Source organism: Tachypleus tridentatus, chromosome 12 (genome assembly GCF_004210375.1).
Source record: "Tachypleus tridentatus isolate NWPU-2018 chromosome 12, ASM421037v1, whole genome shotgun sequence".
Classification (NCBI taxonomy): Eukaryota; Metazoa; Arthropoda; class Merostomata; order Xiphosura; family Limulidae; genus Tachypleus; species Tachypleus tridentatus.
Window position 1 is genome coordinate 95,988,095 of NC_134836.1, and position 25,515 is coordinate 96,013,609.

General features: G+C 34.1%; 1 protein-coding gene across 4 annotated transcripts in view; it reads right to left on the reverse strand.

The window, feature by feature from the left end:
* LOC143234071 (follistatin-related protein 5-like) overlaps positions 1–25,515 on the reverse strand; it is a 97,839-nt gene that overhangs the window by 24,483 nt on the left and 47,841 nt on the right. For 2 of the 4 annotated variants that reach the window (XM_076471114.1, XM_076471115.1), the window contains exons 3-6: positions 18,671–18,773; positions 3,889–4,110; positions 1,834–2,067; positions 1,212–1,427 (exon numbers count right to left, since the gene is read on the reverse strand). In XM_076471114.1, coding sequence (XP_076327229.1) covers positions 1,212–1,427; positions 1,834–2,067; positions 3,889–4,110; positions 18,671–18,773 — 775 coding nt within the window. The remainder of the gene's footprint in view (positions 1–1,211; positions 1,428–1,833; positions 2,068–3,888; positions 4,111–18,670; positions 18,774–25,515) is intronic. The other 2 variants (XM_076471116.1, XM_076471117.1) reach the window with 2 other exon arrangements.

Consider the following 25,515-nt stretch of genomic DNA (forward strand, 5'->3'; position numbering starts at 1 on the left):
TAAAATAGATTAAAATGGTAAAGTATAGCAAATTTCTAGCACATATATCACATATACATATTTATTTATTTTGTTTTTTTAAGTAACAACATATTTACGATAAGACAATATTTGTGTTGAGGGGGAATAAGAAAATTACACATGAGAGAAAAATGGATATTTTAAAAAATACCAATAAAGTGTACACTTAGAAACACTATTTAACAGTTCAATTCAAAATTGTAAAAGAATATTTATCCAAAACATTTTGGATGTCAGTACATTCCATAAAGAATAAAGTTCATGTTTCAAAATACTTCAGTCTACACGTATAAATATATAATTTAAGCAGTAACATTACTCTTAAGATGAAGATAAAATCTATCATAGCATATACTAGGAGAGACAATGCTCATTAGAAAAAATCTTCCTCGTAAATGCATTCTTAAGCAGTCATACTACTTTAATGTTGTGAAAATATTATAACTTTTTAATCATATTTTATAAAACATCAAATATTTCATCTAACAAAAACAAGAACAGAAAACTATTTCTCATAGTGTGATAAAAATAAATGAGCAACAACACTGTTATTTATTCAAAAAAGCAATTAACTTTGAAACTGTTTGCTTACCACCAACTACAACATTAACCTTATATGCATGGATAAAAGGGCTAAAAGTGCAAAAGCCATGACTTTGTTATAGATATTCATTCAACATAGTATTAAATAAATGATTTCAATTACTAACTAATCATTTTACCCTAAATTGCTGGTTTAGTGATAGAATGGAATAGAAGAGAGTAATATATATGTATACATCATATACAATATACAGAAATACTGAATAAACTTTGGATATGAAATTTATATAAAGGACAAAAGTAATTTTATTCTTCTCATAAAAACGTCTTGTACTTTGACTTGTTACAATCTGAGTCAGAATGACATTGTAAATTCATTGACATATCTTCAACCACAAATAGTGTGATATCACATTTGATTTTTTATGTACAACAAACTTGTACATTTTAAAAAATTATAGTCAATATTCCTTCCACAATACAGGGTTGATCCAACAGACTGATGCCATGCATATTTGGTTAATGATAATTTGAACTAAATTGTATTTCTATAAGATTAGCTAATGTAAGACATCACATTCAATTACCCTATATATAAAATAACACATTAATGAGGGGTTAGAAGCAGAAAAACCCAGATCACTTACTGTATAACTTACTAAAGGCAAGATAAAACTCATTGATATCCAGTTTGCCATCATGATTTGCATCATCATAGAGCAACATGTCTGCTAGTATGCAAACAGTGAACAAGTGGCCAAGATGATCTCTTTCACCAGCTTGCCACAATTCTGCAGCTTCTAAATATCCATTATTGTTTCGGTCATAGTGGGAGAACATGATGCTGACAAGGTACTCATTTCCTGTTTGATGACAAAGTCACACAAATCATTCTATTTTATAAAAATTGCTTTTTTAAAATATAAGTTAACATTTATTGAGACATCAAGAAGTTCATCTAGTTACATTTATACCAGTTGGATATATTTCATCATGTCTTATTCAGTTTTGGGTTCTTTCAGTGTACTTTTTTATTCAGATGTTAAATATTTTTTACAATCATAGTTTACTCTCAGTAATTAATGTCATTCAATTTTAATTATAAGTAATAAAAAATAGATATATAAATACTTTTTATTAGTTTTAATAGTAATTCACAATGTTATACAGTAAACATTTAGTAGGTTCTTTAACAATACTATTCACATCACTGTCCTTTTCAAATTGCTGTTAAGTGGTAATTAACTCAAAGAACAAATTTTAACATACCCTTTCCTGATTTCTTGCTACCAATTAGTTCATTCTTGTTAAATAATAAAATATTTTCCTTCATGAAGTCATATTCTTCTTGAACACATTCTCTAACTGTTGTTTCAGGTCCAGGGGTTGTAGTCATGACTTTAAGTTCTGGCTTTGGTAAATTAGTCCATAGAACAGGTGTGTCTGTTCTGTTCCTCTGAGATATTGTATATTTGTCTTCTTCTGTTGTTGCTTCTTGTGGTCCTAATCAGTGAGTGAAAAAGAAAAAAACAAAAAAGCTGTATTTCTTTCATTAGATTAATGAGAAAATAACAGAGTATGTAATACTGATCATTGCAAAGATATTTGAATAGTATTTAAAAATACTGCAGATGAAGGTGGTATTTCATCACAAACTTAGCTGTATTTTCAAAGTGAAAACGAAATGTCACTTAAAACATGTTTACTCTTACAACCTTCAAATGAACTCACATTGAAATACATATAGAAAACATAAACAAATTCTGATTGACACGAATTATACATATTTCTGCATGTAAACAAGTTATTGGTTTTCAAATTCCATTTTATGCACTTCACTATTTAAAAAAAGTTAATGTTCCATGTTTAGTGATACCTTTTAGGATATGTTGTTATTTTCCTGCTTAGAGCTATTTGAGTAACTATAGAAACATTCATTTCATTATATATATATATTTTCTCAAGATGTTATTTGATGCCATCTATATTTTAGTTTACATAAAAATTGTATATTTTTTCACTTTTGTTAATTAGATACATATTTTAATAAAATCTTGCTTTTTGCTTTATAAAATGGCTAAAAGATATATACACCACTTTATTTAACTAGAAACTGATCAACTATTAACCAATATCTCTTTCTTTCATTACACTGTTAGAGTTATTTCTCTACAAATTATACTTCTGATTTAAATTATATCCTTGTGCATTATTTTGCATTTATTGTAATTGAAACCCTTTGTCTTTTATTTGCCCAACTCGGTAAATGATTCAAATCCTTTTGCACATCAGCAGCATCCTCTTAACAGCCAGCAACACCCATGACATTAATATTATCAGCAAATTTAATTAATAAATTGATCATTCCTTCATTGATGTAAATTAAAAGCCCCAGCATGGCCAGGTGGATTAAGGTGTTTGACTCGTAATCTGAGAGTCACGGATTCGAATCCCTCTCGATCCAAACATGCTTGTCCTTTCAGCCGTGGGGGAGTTATATAGTGATGGTCAATCCCACTATTCGTTGGTAAAAGAGTAGCCCAAGAGTTGGCAGTGGGTGGTGATGACTAGCTGCCTTCTCTCTAGTCTTACACTGCTAAATTAGGGATGGCTAGCGCAGATAGCCCTCGTGTAACTTTGCGCGAAATTCAAAAAACAAACAAACAAATGTAAATCAAAAACAGGAAAGGTTAAAAACGATACATGTGGTACTCCACTTGTGGCATTAATTCAGTTACATTGAACTCCATTTGCGGTAACACTCTGCTAACTTATCTCCCACATCTATACAGATAATTTTATGAGGCACTTGTCAAATGCTTTGTGAAAATCCTGAATACATTTTCAAAGAATGCCAAAAGATGTGTTTCTATTGTTTCTAAATTTCACAACACGTTTTAGAGAAGTAGTTAGATACTTATTTCAAGATGATATAAAAATCGTATGATCCACAAACCTGTTTCTTTTGGGTACAAGGAATTAGAGACAAAACAGTAATCTGAGGGTCACGGGTTCGAATCCCCGTCTCACTAAACATGCTCGCCCTTTAGCCGTGGGCGTGTTATAATGTGACGGTCAATCCCACTATTCGTTGGTAAAAGAGTAGCCCAAGAGTTGGCGGTGGGTGGTGATGACTAGCTGCCTTCCCTCTAGTCTTACACTGCTAAATTAGGGACGGCTAGCACAGATAGCTCTCGAGTAGCTTTGTGCGAAATTAAAAAAACAAAACAAAGTATACAAATATATTAATTTGTTGAACCTTTATATGACTCAAGTGCATTTGTACATACAATCGTATTTAGTTATTATACAACTTCATATTACCTCGTTTCTTCAAACACCTTCTTTTGTGATCGATTCGGATAGATTTCTCTTCCACACAAGCTGCTCGATGTAGCTCACAATGACTGTTATATAAATTCCCGTCCGTGCCACACACGGGTTTATTGTGATGCTTACAATACAGCTGACAGATACATACAGCTTGGCCTGCGTCGCTTACTTCACACTGGCGACCCACTCCACATGTCACAGCGTCACAAGGATCTTTTTTTTTTTAAAAAAAAGGAAACCACTGCTAATAATACGAAATGCATCAGAGCATAAGTAAATTCTAACGTTAGTTCATCTACAATTTAGAAACAAAGTTCCTAAAAAGAAAAACAGCTATACCTTTTATTTTAAAAATAAAATAGTTTAAATATCCATTGCCACCCCAAACGAAAAATACAAAGGGAGACATTAAATATTCCCGTGATCAATAGAAATAAATTGTATTTTTTTCAATATAAAATGTAATGTATAATATGCTCTTCAAAACAAGAAACTCAAAAGGGATAAAAGGGATATTTTTGTTATTTTAAAGAGAAATATATGTAATAACGTTACAAGCTCAGAGTATGTGATGTTACACGTGTTAAGGCACTGATTGTCAGATCAAAATGACAATAAAAGTTGTGCACTTTGAAAACGGAGGAAAACATCGGATTTTTCGCCAAAACGCATGCGTGTCCAATAAATTTGTTTGAGAGATCTGCATGTTCTGCAAGTGCAACATGTGCAAAATCCCTATAAAAGTGATGGGTTCTCGGTTTCCATAGCTCAGTGTTAAGCCACCGACATGCAATACAGTTACGCCAAGACTGACTGAAGCACAACGCAACAACGCCACTGGTCGCTTGGAAGCAGGCGAATCTCGATCAAATGTTGCCAGAGCTGTAAATGTCCACCCAAGCACCATCACAAGGTTATGGAATCGTCACCAACAACATGGATCAACTCGTAACCGTTCACGATCTGGCAGACCTTGTGTGACCACGCCCGCACAAGATCGCAACATCCGGTTACGTCACCTTCGGGATAGGACTACCACTGCGACGTCTACTGCCTCAACCTTACCAGGGCTGCGTAGGATTTTCGATCAGATCGTACGCAACCGTCTACGAGATTCTTAGGCCCCATGTGCAACCCATCATGGTGAACGTCAACGACGTTTTTCAACATGACAACGCCCGTCCTCACACAGCCCGACTCACCACTGTCTTCTTGAGACACCACAACATCAACGTTCTTCCCTGGCCCTCCAGATCACCAGATTTAAACCCCATCGAACATCTTTGGGACGAGTTGGACCGACGTCTGCGACGGCGACAACCTCAACCGCAGACTCTATCTCAGCTTGCAGCAGCTTTGCAGGCTGAGTGGACAGCCATTCCACAGGATGTGATTCGTCATCTCATCGCTTCCATGGGCAGGAGATGCCAAGCAGTTATTGAAGCTCACGGGGGGGCATACTCGTTATTGACGTTGAGTGACGGTAAACTTCACCTAGTGAGCGTGGACTTAGCCTTTGCAGACTTTGAATGTTCAGCAGTGAATGTGCAGAGTTCCACACATGTCATACAGAACTACCCGGAATAAACTTGTTAACAATTTGTCTCATATTTTGCCTTTTGCGTTTCTTTTTTTGAATAGTATATATAGTGTTTCAAACAATCAACAGGAAGTTTATATGCAAAAACGGCTCGTTTGGGTTGAGAAAATATTTTATATTTCGACCGAATATAGACGACCGAAAATATTTTCGACCGAAGAAGGTCGAAACGTTGTTCGCTCTTCTATATAAAATATTTTCTCAATCCAAACGAGCCGTTTTTGCATATAAATTTCTCAACAAGTGGGTTTCTCGACATCACTGAATCAACAGGAAGCATTCGTGACTTATAATGTCGTTTTCAGATAGTAAAAAAGAAAAACAGAAGAATATTTATTTTATATTTATGCTTATAATACTAAATGTATGTTTTTTAACTTACATTACAGTTATTAGAGATACCCGATCAAATATTAAGCACATTTTCCAAATTTAACAAAATATAGATTAATATTGTTATCTAGATATTTGCTACAATAAGCTACTGTCATTTGGAAAAAGTATCGCAATCAACTAGTAATTCAATTGAATTAGGTATTTTCAACATAGAGTGTGAATCACATGCTACACAGGTCAGCTAGGTCAGAGATCCTTAACTTTCGTTCATAAATATTTCTAAATTAGAAGAACTCTTGACCGGAAGGATGACAGTCGGTTAGCAGCATCTACCGCGTGTTACGTGGCTTCTCTTAACCAAATAGCATAATTTGAAGTGATAATTTTAACAGTTCCAGGTGTTCAACAGCATATTACGAATTAAATCTTGGAGCTTCCTATTTGTAGTTTAGCACGCTAACTACTAGGCTATGCTTGGCTTCAATTATAAGAAGTAAAAATGCAAATCTCTCAACATTACGATGTGATAAGACACACTTAAAATAAATTATTATTTTTTGGTCCTACTACTTCTCTTCATCAGGAATATGGAATAATATTATTCAAACTACGTTTTACTGTCGGTTTATTGTAAAGACTGTCATATATGAATAACTAAATATTTAGATGTTAAAGGGAATACTCTTGCTAAGAAAGGTCTCTTGGATTACAAAACTATTGTATCGCTCTTCGTTAAATTTCTTGTTGAAATTTGTTGTTGGCTGATTGAGGGTTTGTGTTTTAAACACTACCAGAATTTTGGTCTTTCAGTATAACTGTGATTTACTAGCAAGTTTATTCCAGTAAAAGTTAATAACGATCGCAACAAAAAGGCGCATAGCATGCTTTTGCTGCGATCCATTCATTTCATTCATGACTAAGCTACAAATACAAAGAAGAGAAGCCTACTAATGAGTTAGGTTATTGTGAAGTGATCATGAATATCCAGTCTCTTAATATATATCATGGAGGTAATTAGACAACGTTTCTTTAAGCTTTGACATACAACTAGGATAAGACGAACATTCTGAAACAAAAAGACACTTCTGAAGATACTATAAAATATTCAGAATTTGAAAAAAACAAAAACAAAAGCGAGCAAAAGACCAACAACTCTAGCGGAGACTACAGCATAAGAAACAAAACAAACGTGAAGTTCACGTTTTCTACTCTTGTTGGTAATTACAATACAATCACCTCCTGTGCATTATAAAGATGGGAAACAATCAGTAAAGACAACTATATAATCAAACGTGTTAAAGTAAGAAGCTACGTGAAGCAGTTCAATTAATATAATATTAAGGAAATAGAAACAAACATCTATATAAAAGGCTGGTGGAGAAAATAAGTGATATTGTATTTACGGTTTCTATACAAAGAGGTTAATGTGATAACTTTGAAGTATTTAGTTTACTTTTTAATATCCCTCTTGTTGCTGAACATAATAAGTGAAATATATATCAAAGAGGACCAACCAAATATTAAATGTTTAATATGCATTGTTGCAAGATTACAGACGCAATTTTAAATAACTTGGAGCTATATTTTGTCATTATTTATGTTTTGTTTGAGAGATGAAATGTTGAATTACACGTTATCTAAGATGTTTAATAAAATTATTTGTTGTTCAAATAAATCGTTCATCATATTCATAAAAGCTGTCTTATCATACAAACCACTTAAGTAGATGTTTAATATAACATGCATTTTTCAGTATGCCAGTGCTATGCTAATTGTGTTTATATTCCACCTTAACAATAATGATTCTACTTGTTACAAAATACACTAACATTTTGGCCAATACTGTACCAAGCAGGAAAGCTCGGTTTCAGTGGTGTTTAAAATGCAAGCTGTGAACAATGAATACTCTAAAGCATGTGATATGAACTGATGTTTTGGATTACACCTTACAGCTTTCGAAATATAAAATACGGAAAAAGCCACATGAAAGATTTAACTTTGCAAGATACTAGAAGTGGTATAATCATCTGACAAACTTTCTCTTGCTTAGCTCTGGGTTTCTCAGAAAAAAGAGTAACAATGAGCATACACCTAAACCTTGTTTCTGATTATGTTTACCTGACTTATCCTATGATTCGTTTTTACCAAGAGTATATTCGAATTATCTGAAATTAGTTCAAAGCTAATGGCGCTGATTTAAATTTTCTTGATAAGCACACTCTCTGGATCTCAAACTGAATAAGAATTTTTCATCACATTCGCTGCTGTAATCTTCAGTCAACATTGGTGAATCAAATGAGGGACATAACCCGGTATATACCCTGCTGGCTAAAATCTTAAGGCCAATGAACATAAAGAAAAAATATGCATTTTGCGTTGTTAGACTCAGCCACTTATTTGAGTGGAGCTTCGAAAGATGACAATAAGAAAAGGGAAAATTAAAATAAAAAAACTTTTTTTAACATTTAATAGGGAACAAGTGAACACTATGAAATTAGCCGAAATAGTAGCTGGTCATCAGTATAAGACCATATTGAAACGAAGCGTTAATTTTCGTTAAACATGTAACGAAAATTAGTCATTTGTGTTCAAGCATTAGCGTTGTCAACATCTCCCACTGACATCTCCTGTGTTATATTAGGTAAAAACAAGGCATAGGCTAAAAACGTTGACAGAGTTTGAATGTGGCAGAATTGTTGAGCTGCAAAAGCAAGGACTCTCTCAACGTACAATCGCTGGTGAGATTGGGCGTAGTAAAACTGCTGTTGCAAATTTCTTAAAAGACCCTGAGGGATACGGAACGAGAATGTCAAGTGGTCATCCCAAGAAAATTTCGCCGGCGTTGAGCAGGAGGATTCTAAGGGTTGTCCGGCAAGACACCAGCCGATCGTCGAACCAGATTAAGGCCGTTACGGACGCAGAATACAGCTCAAGAACAATAAGACGGCATCTACGAGAGAAAGGCTTTAAAAACCGTAAACGTCTTCAAAGGCCACGCCTCCTTCCTCACCACGAAACAGCTCGGTTAAACTTTGCTGAGAAGCACCAAACATGGGACGTAGAAAAGTGGAAGAAGGTTTTGTTCTCTGATGAGAAAAAAATTAACCTGGATGGTTCAGATGGCTTCCAACGATACTGGCACGATAAGGATATCCCACAGGAGACATTTTCTACACGACACAGTGGAGGAGGTTCCATCATGATCTGGGGTGCTTTTTTCTTCCATGGAACAATGGAGCTTCAGGTTATACAGGGGCGTCAAACAGCAACTGGTTAAATTAGCATATTGGAGAGAGCATTCTTATTGACTGAAGGCCCTCGCTTTTGTAGAAATGACTGGATCTTTCAGCAGGACAACGCTGCAGTCAACAATGCCCGCAGGACAATAGACTTTTTATGGCAAATAACTTGATTCTTTTGGACCATCCAGCAGGTTCGCCCGAACTGAACCCCATTGAAAATGTTTGGGGGTGGATGGCAAGGGAAGTCTATAAAAATGGACGTCAATTCCAAACGGTGCATGATCTTCGTGAATCCATCTTCACCACTTGGAATAACATTCAGCCAGCCTTCTGAAAACGCTGATATCGACCATGCCAAAGCGAATATATGAAGCTATTCGCAATGATGACCATGGTACTCACTACTGAGATCTCTTGTTGAGCATTTCCCACCCTGTTTAAGACTTCCTTTTGGTATGGTCTTAAACTTTTGACCAGCTAGTATTTAGGCTAATTTCATAGTGTTTACATTTTCCCTATTAAATGCTAAACAAGGTTTTTTATTTTTGTTTTCCCTTTTCTTCTTTTTATCTTTCGAAGCTTTACTCAAATAAGTAGTTGAGTCCAAAAACGCAATATGCATATTTTTTCTTTATGTTCATTGGTCTTAAGATTTTTGCCAGCAGTGTATTTCCTACAACCGAAAAAGTTCATTTCAAAATTTTGTGGAAATCCATTATCTCACAACGTAGCACTGTCTTTGTTTCATTTTTTTACCTCTTTAAACAATAAAAGATTTGGAATTTGTATAAGATATATGTCAGTGTACTGTATACTGAAAGAAACTACGAACTCTGTCAAGTAAATATTATTTTTGTTGTAGTTCGATTCAGGAATTAGCTCCATACGCTAAATTACATACAATCACAGATAACATACTGAACAACTAAACTTGTAATATTCAATGTGCCTCTAGTGAAACTTACTTACCGTAGAACAATTAGATTTTAGGATAGTCGTTCCAATTTTTTTCTGAATAATCATCCCTAATGTATGGATTTATAGCGTATAACAGTGTCATGATGCAGAAGTAACATTACTGTAATGTTATCTTTTGTGAAATCTCAACACAGTAGGAGTTTCAAGATGTCTGTTCTATCAAAGAATTTGTTTTAACCAAGCTTTTCTTGAAAGCAGTGACTTCAGTTTCAGCAGTTTTGAATTACATTATATTTGACATCGTATTAATCTTTTACTTTTAGCCCCTGGTGACGAATTAATAGAGTGTTTTGTTTGGTTTAGGTCAATTTGAGTCACTATAGATTTGATACGTTTTAAGATTTGTTCAGTCAAGAATAACTATATGAATATGAATTTTTAAACAATTTTCTGTTATTTTTTTAAGCCATATAATTTCATAAGATCAATTTTTATGCCTGTTAGCAGTTTAACTGCAAGAAACTCTCTTAGATGCACACCGTTAATTGATTAATAATTCAACTCATGGCTAGTTCATCCAAATTAAACCTTCCCAATTTGAAAGAGAGTGAGATATACATGATTGTTTCAATTTAAGTTTAACGCGAGAGTTATGATTTAGATAATTTGTATAGCGCGAATGCTAGATTTAATTATTTTTAAAAGCAATAGTTTATCGCAAGTTGTCTCCCGCTAGTAGAGCGGTATGTCTCCGGATTTAAAACGCTAAATTAAGGGGTTCGATTCCTCTTGGTGGGCTCAGCAGATAGCCCGCGGTGGCTATAAGAAAACACACACACATTATCGAAAGTTTGTAATTAGTTTTAAAAGCAATAGTTTATCGCAAGTTTGTAATTAGTTTTAAAAGCAACAGTTTATCGCAAGTTTGTATACGTAACGGTCTACGAATCATATATCGCACAGTTCAATAGTTATAAACTGGCGATTGTTATTGCGTCATGTTACTAGACCTTGTAAATTTTTCTCAGTTTTAATTGAGTAATATTGTATCACAGTATCTAATTACGTGAGAAACGTTCTAGGCCTCTGCCAGACTATAAATATGTAATCCAGTGTTTCCTCCGCTCTAATACCACAGATAACTAGGCTTCAAGTGATTACCAATGAGACTTACCAATATATTAGTCTCAGAATGGTCTCTAAATATGTACTAAAACTAAATTATATAATTAGTGATAATTTTGTTTTTATGCGTACAATTAATTCACTCGAGCAAAATCCAATACCTAGGACAATGTAGTAAGACTATAAAGTAACACATTTCAGTTAACGTTGCCTTTTACTGATTAACGAAATCCTTAAAAAATTTTCCCTGAAATTATAGCATGCCCAAGATGTCTAATATTCATTAACGTATAGTCGTCGCTAGCGAACGATAAGACAAGGAATGAAAGTACCCAGATCTCTATAACCTAACATGAAACATGTCTGTTAAAATGTTATTCTTTCACTTCTACAGCTCAGAAAGCTAATACATATGATGTATAAAGCATTAAGTCCTTTGTCTAATATATTGTTAATAAGTATTAGCCATAATCTGCGAGAAGCCTCATTGTACTAAGATGACGTCAGTACATACTTCTGGGTATAAACCGTAATGAGCCATGTAAGGTTCATGTATCTAACGGCTCTCTTAGTCGATTGGAATGTTGAAATACACCATGCGCCTTACAGCTCTTTATGACTTATGATGATAATTTTTGTTTTTGTGTCCCCTATGGCCACCATCCGGTGGTCAGCAGTAACTTTGAGGACTTACAACGCTAGCAAATTGGGTTTTGATATCCACAGTGAGAACAACGTAGACTATTGTGTTACTCTACTCTTAAAAACAAACAACATGACTAGATTCATCTGATTCAAGATATCAGTATAGAGAGTTATAGAAACATATTAAGTCATTTCATTAATCTTCGCTATAATTGAATTTGTTTCATAACATTCGTTATATTTTGTGTACAGAAAACAACAAATAACCTACATTATTGTATATATTAAAACAACTATATTAACGATATATTATATCGTTAATGATATTCTACTTTACAAAAAATTCAAAAATTCAAGTTTTTTTTTTTTTCGTAGAGCCAGCCTTAGGGCAAGGCAAGCAAAGGGACCTGTATCAATATTTGTGCCTCCCGCTAGTACAGTGGTAAGTCTACGGATTTACAACGCTAAAATCAGGGATTTGATTCCCCTCGGTGAGCTCAGCAGATAGCTCGATGTGGCTTTGCTATAAGAAAAACACACTCGATATTTGTATGAATGATTCTTCAAGACGAAGCTGCAAACATCCCCCAAAATATACTCGATCCATTAACAAACGTACTAAATCGTACTGGTGTACAATGTCTGTGTTTGTTTGTTTTTTTTAAATTTCGCGCAGAGCTACACGAGGGTTATCGGCGCTGGCCGTCCCTACTTTGGCAGTGTAAGACTAGGGGGAAGGCACGTAGTCATCACCACTCACCGTCAACTCTTGGGCTACTCTTTTACCAACGAATAGTGTATTGAGAGTCACATTATAATGTCCCCACAGCTGAAAGGGCTAGCATGATTAGCGTGACGGGGATTCGAACCCGCGATCCTCAGATTATGAGTCGACCGCTATAACCATTTGGATAGGTCCGGCATGGCCAGGTAGGTTAAGTTGTTCGACTCGTAATCTGAGGATCGTGGGTTCCAATCCCCGTCGCACTAAACATGCTCGCCCTTTCAGCCGTGGGGGCGTTATAATGTGACCGTGAATCCCACTATTCGTTGGTAAAAGAGTAGCCCAAGAGTTGGCAGTGGGTGAAGATGACTAGCTGCCTTCCGTCTAATCTTACACTGATAAATTAGGGACGGTTAGCGCAGATAGCCCTCGTGTAACTTTGGTCGAAATTCAAAAACAAACAAAACAAACCATTTGGACATGCCGGGCCACGCAATGTGTAGAAATTGTTTCTTGGTGATTATAGTAAGAGGTCCCTCATTTTTCTTTTTCTTTAGGGCCCATCAGTGGGTACTATAAACGATGATTTAAAGAAATACAACCATTTTATATTTTATCATACAGTAATTATTGATCATCAGCATCATATCGTTAAATTCGTTTCAGCCATTTTAAAGCGTTTTTTAATATCAGTATCATATTAAAAATCATGTAAAATTTGTCATAGTTATTTATTTCGCTGTAAATATAGCTAAAGGATATAATTTTTATTTTGATTAGACTTTATTCTTCTTGTAAGATCTAGACCGTGCTAAAATGTCCAACAATTTCATATTAAATATTCCGAGCATTTGCTCTCACAATCTAAAAAAAATAAATAAAATATTACGCTCATACAATGCTTTATTCGGCTGTTTTTATTCTAATAACTATTTATTTTTGTAATCCATCTAGAACTAGTTTACATTTTTTATTAGCTCTACAATTTTAAGACGTCGCTCAGTAATTAAATGTTTTTTTTATCTTTAACCTGATGTTTACGACGTCAATAATTCTACTGCATACAAATTACATTACTTTATAGCAAATAAATAGTGCTATTGTTGTTTTGAATTTAGCACAAAGCTACACAATGGGCTATCTGCGCTCTGCTCACCACGGGTATCGAAACCCGGTTTTAAGCGTTGTAAGTCCACAGACATACCGCTGAGTCACTGGGGGCAAAATAAATGTGTGTGTTTCTTATAGCAAAGCCACGTCGGGTTATCTGCTCCGCCCACCGAGGGGAATCGAACCCCTGATGATGAAGTTTCTCAATGGTTGAAGAACAATCCAGGCAAGGAATAATCATTGACGGGTGACATACGGAAATAAGAACCATTACAAGCTCAAGTTAAGTACTTAGTCTTAGTGTCTTACAATGTCACGTAGACAACTTAGACATTTCTTTGAATCGTGCTTAAAACTATATATGAAAACCAGTCTCCCCAAAAAAAATTATAGTGTTGACCTGAAAGCATTCTGTCGCAAAAGACAATTGCGTCAGTAAACATTTTGAAATTTAAAATATCAGAAATATTTATCTAATATATACTTTTGTTCCAGGTGCAACAATACAATACATTAATATTACTACATGAGAGGACGGCTTTCATTGTTCCCAACATTTTCGCACGAATATCGTTTACGGCATCTTTCCTTTCAAATTGTCCTGCATGGCGAGTTGGGTTAAGGCTTTCGACTCGTAATCCGAGGGTCGTGGGTTCGAATCCCGGTCGCGCCAAACATGCTCGCCCTTTCAGCCATGGGGGCGTTATAATGTGATGGTTAATCCTGCTATTCATTGCTGAAAGAATATCCCAAGAGTTGGCGGTGGGTGGTGATTACTAGCTGCCTTCCCTCTAGTCTTACACTGCAAAATTAGGGATGGCTAGTGCAGATAGCCCTCGTGTAGCTTTGCGAGAAATTAAAAAAGCAAACAAATAAACTCTTTCAAATAAATATTTTTTCTCACAGATATAAAAGTGTAACACTAAATTGTTTGTAAAGAAAAGTTCTTCCTTCAAAGCCTTTCTTAAACATGAATTATCATAGGTATCAACCTTTTCTTTTTTCATGTTTCATGAATGGATACCAGTCCCCTCTTTTAAATATTTCACCATGAAAAACAAAACAAAACGGTTTCCTGATTCACAAACATTACATTAGCGTTATGTAAACATCAACGTTAGATATATTACTTTCTTTCACGTGAAAAATACAAAAACAATGAATAAAATCAAAAATATACGATTTTCTTCACGCGCGCTTTTCGTATAGCAAAGCCACAAAGGGCTATCTGCTCAGCCCACCGAGGGAAATCGAACCCCTGATTTTAGCGTTGTAAATCCGGATATATACCGCTGTACTAGCGGGGGGCGATTTTTTCGCACTTAACATAATAAAATTTCTGGATCTTTAGTTTAAACCAGCTAAGCATGAATGTGGTATCAGCTTAAATACAGTGCTCAATATACATATCTACGGAAGTTTTGTCACACCGTTAGCTGAGTTTAATCGATTAATGCACACACAATGACATAGGCCAGCTTTTATCGATAGCGTGTGTTCTATCAATCTACAGGAGACTTACATCGACATACGTGGCGACATGATGGCGTTCGAAGCAATCCCTTTAGGCCTAAAATACCATAAATGTACGTCAATTATATGCCTGCTTTAAATTTTACTTCACAACCCACTTTCTCCTCTCTTCCAAATGTACACGCACTCGAGACAGACGTAATGGGATTTGGGCGACGCGTTGGGGCTTCTGCTGACAATATCGAGTGTGTGTGAGTCACACATAGACCTGCAGACAAACGTTCATGTGCACAAGATCCGGAACCAAATGTGAAGTAATTAGCTTCTTTATCAAGCAATTTTATTACAAGACGTTGACTTAGATGGAAATAAAATTGTTATTGAGAACAACTTAGTTTTGTTTAGGATTTCGCGCAAAGCTACTCCAGAATTATCTGCGCTTTTTGAGGACAAAATACAGACTGCTTGGCGAAAGTTGAATTGATTAGAAAGAACCATCACTCGCTACATATATTTTCTTCAGCTCTTGAACATTGATAATTACAAGAAGAATCCAGCTAAGAGTCGAGGAGCTTAAATGTTGGATATTATAATTGCATATAACCTCCCCTCAATCCTCAAATATAAATAAATACACATATATACACACTTCTTCAGACTAAAACAAACATGAAATACTTAACAAACAAAATAAGTTTAGTTGTTCGTATTAACAACAATCGTTAAATGTATACAAGTGAAAAAAGAAGTTAAAAGAAAATAATGATTTCGGTTTAAAACTCCAAAAAACTGGCGAAGCATAATACACTAATGGCCCAAAAATTTGTGATAACAATCATGCTAACTTGAGATGTTTTTCAACTCTTTCATCTCAACTTGTCCATTCGGATTTAATATCAGAAGAGTTTAAAGACAAATATGAAATGCTACCTTTACACACTCATGATTTTATATGCTAAATGAAGACATTAAGAATGTGAAAAAAACTCATTTGAGAATAGAACTTTGTTTATCGACATTTTGATTTTTAAAATGAAATTTCACTATTGGAAAACTAGCTTTGAGTGTTTTCTAAAAAAAAAAAAGTTAATTCTAATGTTATAATATTTTGAATTTTGCTTTAATGTGAAATAGAATGTATCTTCAGACATAATGAAATTGCAATTTATGATTCACATACGTTCAATACAGAGCTTTAATTTATCTAGAATCAAAACTTATATCTATTAACAAGCAAAGGGAGTTAGTTATACACATTTGATTGCGTTATGTCAGAACGAGTTTGAATACATAAATAAACAAGTCACGAAAACAAAAAGACAGTATAAAGTTACAGGAGAACGGATGTGTTTGTTTTTCTTATAGCAAAACCACATCGAGTTATTTGCTTTGTCCACCGAGGGACACCGAACTCCTGATTTTAGCGTTGTTAATCTGTATACTTAACGCCGTTCCAGCAGGGAACACTGTAGAACAGAATGACATTATTTTGTGTTGGATATGCTGGAAAAATTTATTGATTTGAGAAGGATAAGCAACAGTAGATTTTAAAGCAAAGTATTGATATGTTCTCATGTCACAAATATGTTATCAGATTGAGAATTTCAAAAAATGGGGTATCCCTTATAATTAATGATATTGATATACAAAGGAATATTGATCATCTTGAAGCATCAGGACCATCCAGAAAAATACCATGAACTCCAATCAATGGTAAGAAGAAATGCTTAGTATCTTGTAACAAGTGAAAAGCCACGAACACAAAAGTCACTGGCTAAAACCATATTCATGTCCCTGGCAAGTGTACGCAACATAATCAAGAAGTTCAACCATGTGGAAAAGTAACAGAAGTTGCTTCAACGACACATTCGTTCAACGTCGCATATGTCAAACTACTAGAGAAAGAAAAAGTGATTTAAACAATACCACACAATAGTATAATGCTCAACTCGCCGTACCCAACGAATATGAATACCTATTGGGTCATTCTGTTGAAACGGTCAAGTCCTCACACAATAGCTGGGTTATGAAAAGGCTGCAGGGAGTAGTGGTATACTTTGAACACGATAGCCTTACAACGGATATTATTGCATTTTTTTGCAACAGAAAGTATGTTACAGGGCATTTTTAAAATTCTTGATACTCAAATAAGAGTATGTCCGGGCGTTATAACATGAGCTACGAGTACTTGGGGAAGTTCCAAAAGCAATATTAATACAACCTACTCAACTCTGTATTTAAACCTTACTTGAACAATTAATTTTCAATACATACCAGTCTTAAAAGTCTGTGGAAATGTGTAATAAGAGACCGATTATTTATATTAGACAGTTTAACTCCATAACTCCGTTCACTTGATAGTTTAGTACCGTTTGATATAAGTACAATTTTCTGACTACAAAATTTCTTCATATATATAAAAAAAATATGGAAGTTGAATTTTGTTTCTTGATAACATAAAAATCGTTGCTACGTTTAAGAAGCATTTTTGTTGAGCCTGAAAAAACGTTTGACGACGTCACTCTACATACTTTCCAAAGAACATATTAAATATGTCTTAATGATATAGATTTGTTATATTAATAAAGTAGAAATGGAACATTTTCTTTCTCAACATTTTTCCGTTCGTTAATTAAAATCATAAGGCGTGCGACTCGTAATCCGAGGGTCACGGATTTGAATCCTCATAACACCAAACATGCTCGCCCTTTCAACCGTGGGGGCGTTAGAATGTGACGGTCAATCCCACTATTCGTTGTTAAATGAATAGTCCAAGAGTTGGCGGTGGGTGATGATGAATAGCTGCCTTCCCTCTAGTTTTACACTGCTAAATTATTGTCGGCTAGCACAGATAGCCCTCGTGTAGCTTTGCACGAAATTTAAAAAAGATCAAATCATATGACCGGAACAAAAGTATAAAGAATATTTTTTCCAACATGATTGCTGGAATAGATACCTTTCTCAAAAGTGAATTTTCAAGCAACATTTTGTTCACTAGGAGTTTGTCCTAACATTCTGAATAACTACAATCATGTTCACTCTTCAGTTACTTGAAATAAATGTTACACGTTATGAAAATCAAACTCTAGTTGCGAGATAGACCTCCAATATGCATTCAGCTGTTTTTTTTATTTTTAATTTCGGCAGGTTCACAATCATGGGCCTGGCATAGTCGGATGGTTAAAGCATTCGAGTCGTAACCTAAGGGTCGCGGGTTAAATGAATAACCCAATAGTTAGAGGTGAGTGGTGATGACTAGCTACCTTCCCTCTAGTATTACACTGCTAAATTAGGGACGGCTAGCACAGATAGCCCTCAAGTAGCTTTGTGCGAAATTAAAAAAAAACAACAAACAATTAAAATCATTTAGTAAATACCAAAATGTTGTTTAGATCACCAGTTTTAACTACAGTTTAGCAAAGTTATTTCGAGAGAAAATCTACGTTATTACTAAGAAAGTCGTTGAACTGAGCATTCCTCGTTTTCTAATTCAACAAGGCTCAAAAAGTCTCCTTATCGTTGCCTGTAAAAGTTCTTATGCTGCATGCAATACGTACTCAACAGGTAAACCGAACTACGAAAAGTAAGTGTTACACCCACTTTCTTTCCCGAGTTCCATGACGTTTCTTCCTTCAAAACCATTTCTGATGAATTGATTTTCTTGGTTACTTTTGAACTCGCCATGTTCTTCACGGTGTCTGGACTGAGGGTAAAAAAATTAAACAGAATTAAAGATATGTAAGAGTCTTAAATAAGAGAAATATATATATATATAAAATTTAGATTTAAAAGGAAGCAAAATATTTAAATGATGTCCCCATTAATGTTTAAACTGTTTTTGGCTGCTCCAAAATTAGAGAAATACTAGTGGGAACGTATCCAACTGTCTACAAATAAACAAAGTACTTTCACTGTAAGAATATATTTTTAAACAATTAGATAAATACTTAAATTCATTTTCGTTAAAAGTTGAAATTTTGACCTGTTTGCAAAGAGAAAGCTGAAAACCTTTTTAATGTGTTTCGCCTACAAAATGTAAAGTTTCATAAAAAAATAACATTATAAACGTTTAGGAAACGAATTATTTATTCTCATTTTAAACAGTCAGCTAAAACGAAAAGAGATAACGAAATTGTTTGTTGTTTTTTGTCACAACTAGATAAGTTTTAAACTGGTTTCGCACGACTACGTACAAATAGAACGATATTCTAATAAGTAATTTATTAACATCTAGTCTCGAGATGTCATTCTCTATTTTCTCACTCTCATTCTGCAGTAAAATTATTGTTGATCATTTGATTCAACTTATTGTAGTTAAATACATCAGCTATAAATAATCTTATAACAATCTACGAAATAATATTATGCATTTTCAGGTTTTTTAACTATTGTCCACACAAATGTAGACAAAGAAACTCATAAGAAATATTTTATAGCTAAGTTTAATCAAATACAGCTGAAAAGATATTACCAGTTTTAAACCTAATAATACTTAAGTTAATAAATGGCTAATAGTAATGAAAAACATTAGTAGATTTAAAGTATTTCAAGTAACTTCGATATATGTCTCATTAGAAACTGCATTTATTCTATAAATACTCCTTTAAGCACATGTATGTTTGAATTTGAGATTCTCATTAAACTCGCTGAGGTGGTCGGACATTTCTCAATATCAACTGCACTTTGAATATTGAAGCATGGATGTACATTTGTTACTTGTTATTAAGCAGTGATTGTTGTTTTCGTGAACTTCTGTGTTTTCTATGGATTATCAGTGTTGGTGTGCTGAAAAAATCATGTATTTATCGTGCATCAACGAGGTTTGAACAGCAGAAATGCTCCATTTCATATCGTTAAATACTCAGAAACCATGCAACTGTAACACACCTACAAATGTCCACATGATTAAGAAAATTAGTAAAACTAAGAATTAGCTATTCAGTCTATTTGATTCAATGAACTGTTCTTTAAATAATCGTCTTTCTAGTGTAGATATCCAACACCCCCAATTCCAAGATGTTTTTATCGTCTATACAGTCGAGTATATATTGCTAAATGTTTACCTGGTTGTTAAAGACCTGATATAAATAATTACGTCTCACAATAAACTTTAACAAGGAAATTCTGACAGAAGAAAGGGTGTACTAATTTTCTATCGAGAATGTTTTACATGTTTTTGGAAGTTAAATTATTCTATATAGTTTGTTCAGAATATGTATATATTATATATATTGAAATTAATACCAGAAGCAATTTTATGTTTTAGAACTGTTTGTGCAAAATTACTAAAAGGAATAACCGTCCCTAATTTTAAAATGACAGATTAGAAGGAAGTTAGTTAGTTAAAAGTCTCCAATGCCAGTTTCTGAACTACTCCTATCTAACAGAATAGTGGATTTTACAGTCATTCTTATAACGCACCGAATGCTCTAATGGAGATGCAAGTAATTAAATCTCTGGATTCATATTCCAAATACGGTAATCACCACGGTATGCTTTGCCCTCCAGTAGCGAAAGAAATTAAAATTAATATCTCTAAAAGTGTTTCAACTGAACACTATTGATAAAACTATACTCTGGTGCATTGTATATAAAACAGGAATAATTGTACCAGCGATCGAAACGTCGCATCAATTTACAGGAATAATTGTACCAGCGATCGAAACGTCGTATCAATTTTAACAATATTCTTCCTTACTGTATAAATTGCAACTTGTAATAAAATAATAACAATTAATATTTAAAAAAAAGGTTCCACAATTAAAATATTAGTGCATGATTTGGTCATATTCAACTCATCTCGTCCTTCGCTGGTACAGCGGTGAGTCTGCGGATTTACAACGCTAAAATCAGGGGTTCGATTACCCCTCGGTGGACTCAGCAGATAGCTCGATGTGGTTTTGCTATAAGAAAGCACACACACACACACTCAACGAGTCTCTCATTAATTTGCGATACAAAATAATAAAATATACAGGCAACATAGAAATATAATTTATTCTCAGAAACTTTAATGATTAGAACACAATAAAGTTCGAACATCTTGAATATCAAAAACGTGGATATTTACACAATTAACAAAATAATCAAGTAGCCACATCGAATGTGCTACAGTAAGTGTGAACATATCTACACAATATTTCTCACTTGTATCTTAAGAATTATTTAAATTTGATAGATAATGTGCCAGACTGTAATATACAACGTTTTTCTGTCTCTGTTCAGCTTTAGAAAGAACCACAAAATGCCTTTACAGCATATAGATTAATGTAATAGGTGGTACGTCGTATCTGACATTTAATCAAGTGTAGTTCAACAATGAAAACATCTGCTGATTCACATTACTTTAAATCAAAAATACTCTCACGTGAATTCACACATTTTAGGAAAAGAATGTGTAACTTTCTAAATACTTTTATTAGAAAAAAATTATTTTAACCTTTTAATCAACACAAAACTATTAGTAGAAAATAGAATAAACAAACATTTATTTTGTTTAGTTGTTTTAGAGAAAACACATATTGGGTTACCTGCTGTGTCCGCCGTGGATTTTAGAGAAGACTTACCGTTGTCCCACCAGAGGGCAAGTAAAGGTTAAATAGCTTATGTTATTATGACTGATTCGTACTCGATATTTATAATATTTTAATAATTTACCAGTTCTTGTTTCTGTTATTTATTTTGTTCGATAACGGAGGTGTTAATGACCTAGAGTAGTACATGTCTATTTATCCAGTCATACATATGAGAAGTATATTCAAGCGTACCTATATCATACCTATCTTTTTTTTTTGAGAGACATTCTTATTTGACATTACAAAATAATAAACAACATGAAAATCTTATTTCGATGTATATTTCCCACACTGAAATATTTTTACTGCAAGAAACAGCTTACCACAAGTCAACAGCATACACAATACTTTTAAAATTATACACAAGCACACATACTAAGTATTGTTTCAATCCGTTGTGAGAATGATATAAGAAAAACATAATTTATAGCTCAAGAAAAAAATAAGGACTTACATAGCAAAAATAATTATATACAATATTAACTTCTTATAAGAGCAGTCTACCTACTCAGAACAAAACTAAAATTAATTTAGTAAGGAGTACAGCTAATTATAGCTAATTAAATATAAATTTTTACGTTCTTACTTAGAAGAATAGAATGCAATGTTGCGTCAGTTGGGTACATAAAAGACTGGCCAAATAGTAACAATACAAATAAAAAACACGACAAAGTAGATTCTAATTAAACAATTAAATACATTTGCACATAGAATATAGCATGTAGGACAGTTAATCTACATCAACTGAAACAAATAAACACATTGATATATAATTATACGTTCTTCATTACATACAAATATGTTAAGTACGACCAAAGTTGTTTCATGATTCACACTTTTGTATTGCAGTCTACATTGTGTGTTTGTGTACAAGGCACTTCTTTACGACTGTTAGGAATTTCTGGATTTACATGATTCACAAGTACAGGAAGAAAATGTTTATTGTGAGAAAGCTGTGTGTCATTTTTAGTCCGATTTAATGTGTTAAACGTGTGTGTTTTTGTGTTCTAATTCTCGCTTCTAAACCAGCCAGCAATCCGAAATTCAGTTTTCAATACAGCATATTATTTTAGTATTAAAGTGCAGTCTTTTTTTTTAATCCCAATAAGGTTACTTAGTCCAATACCAAAATACAGCAATATTCTATTACCAGACAATCAATCTTATTGTCAGTGGTGTTTCTTTTAATTCATCGACACACCAACTCTTGTTTCCTTCCATATACTTGCAACAAATCATTATATTTGTTATTCCAAATAACAGATCCATGAATAACGTGCTATTGCACAGGTCAGGTAAGTGTGTGCTCAGTTTACTTTGAACTTTGCAATATTAAAGCTTACCAATCAAGACAAAACTTAAGGTGTCTTTCACCAGTCTAATATTTACGGAAGTTAAGTTTTTTTTATTGCTCTCCTGTACTTTTTGTGGAATACTAACCAGGAAAATATGGTAATACTTATGCGAAAAAAAAGTTTAAGGATACGGTGGAATACACTTTTTTTTACCAACCTGACCTTACTTATTACTATGCAACATGGTCACTATCATGTCAAGTGCATAATATACCTTGAATCAGCCAATAACCCTCAAATCAAGGTTTTGAAACAAGTTACTGACATGAACGTTGTGCTTAAACGGTCATAAGCAACACGAGTAGTGATGCCACAGCTATGATAATAACAATGTGTGTGTTTCTTATAACAAAGCCACATCGGGCTATCTGCTGAGCCCACCGAGGGGCATCGAACTCATGATTTTAACGTTGTAAATTCATAGACTTACCGCTGTACTAGCGGGGCGCTGATGATAGCTATAACAAAAGGGAAGTTAGCGTTTAAATGAATGAAGAAATTTTTGTCCTAAAGAGATAGAACAGATGTTTTTTTATGAAACTTTAACCTCATTCACTTATGCTTAACGACAGTAATCGTAGGTTGTTGCCGTTGCTATAGAAATAGGAAGTGGCAAGGTAAAACAAATTATGTTTTGTTTTCAGAAATTCGACAAAGGAGAACTCAGATCATTTCCTTATAGCATTCTCAACAGGCTTGAAATTCGTGGATTTAGTTGGTTCTGCTAGTTAGTTTTGACGATCCAGCATTAGATTTTTAACATTCAACCAATTGTTGTGTGACTGTTGCAATGAAGACTATGGATATACCATGAAAATTTTGAGGTCCTTGAAAACATTGCCTGTGATCATCGAATGTTGTTTCTTTTATATGGTAAAGCATATTCAACAAAGCAGAAGCTGATAAAGCATATTCAACAAAGCAGAAGCTGGTAATGCATGTTCAACAAAGCAGAAACTGGTAAAGCATGTTCAACAAAGCAGAAGCTGATTGAAAAAGCATTGCTGTTGACATCAAACCCATGGTACTAGATACATTATGCCTAACTGAAGCTATGTAAATAGGGAAAAGATATGAGATGATTATTTCAATCATGCCCCGGCATGGCCAGATGGGTTAAGGCGTTCGACTCGTAATCTGAGAGTTGCGGGTTCGAATCCCCGTTGCACCAAACATTCTCTCCCTTTCAGCCGTGAGGTCGTTAGAAGTGAGGTCAATCCCACTATTCGTTAGTAAAAGAGTAGCCCATGCGTTGGCGGTGAGTGGTGATGGCTAGCTACCTTCCCTCTAGTCTTACACTGCAAGATTAGGGACGGCTAGTGCAGATAGCTTTCGTGTAGCTTTACGCGAAATTCAAAACAAACAAACAAATAAAACCTCAATCATGTCGCCACAGATGAAACAAACCACAGCAGTTGCATATAGTAATTTAGTTTAACATGAATGGCTTCAAATGGCTTGGTAAAAATGCCCAGCACCTGCTGCTCTAGTTGATGGATATAAGAAGGTGTTTAATCAAAAAATAAAAGTAAACAAATGAATAAAAGATTGTTACTGCAACTGAGGCTAGTCTGTTACTATAACGTAGTATGATTGTGCACGACTTTTGTCTCATCCTGTGTTTTAAAAGAAACTTAAAAACTGATGCACCTTTTGTGGTTGTAAATTTTCCTATTATTTGTACTCTTGAGTATATGACTAACTTTCCACTCTATCTGAAATATAGGTGTTATTTAATAATTTTCGAATGTAACAGAAAACAAACTTTTGATCAAGTTGTTTCACAAGTAAGTCAGACTAAGCGAAAGCTAAGACGCAATAGGTTTCAATAATTTTCTTTACCCAGACCACACGTTCTTACTAGCACATTTAAAAGTAAAGAGTAATCAATCACGAAGCGAACAGCCCTTGTTTGACATATTACCTTTCTGGTAAGGACCTCAACAAGGCAAGAAAGAATAAAATCTAATTTAGTACGTTTGATTTATGTGTTGGCGCAAGGCCTATATACAAAGAACATACTACGAGATATACACTTTATGATACACTTGGTCTCGTGATTGAATCCAAACAGTAAAAGACATTGCGTAACAAACAATCTCGCTTAAGTAATAGCTTTGTTTCCACAATCTAATTAAAAGATGTATTTATGAACAAATACCGAGAATGAATCGATAAAATAAGTGAGTTTCACACATCTAATTGAAGCAAAACCCAGCTTCTCTACTCAAAATTAATTATAGCATTATGCTTTGTTGTATATTATGATAAACGTTTTTGTTGCTTCAATCTAAATAAATACGGTACCTTAAAGATATCGAATGTTCCTGTTGACAAAAGAAATACGAATTTCAATTTCATCTACCTTTAACTTTGTTTAAGTCCCGACCTAAAACAGTAAAACCTGACAACCTTTCATAGCACACTTCATATCTTACAGAGATATGATGGTTATCACTTTCAACACCGTATTTATTTATTTATTTTATTTTACATACAATAACTATTAATATTC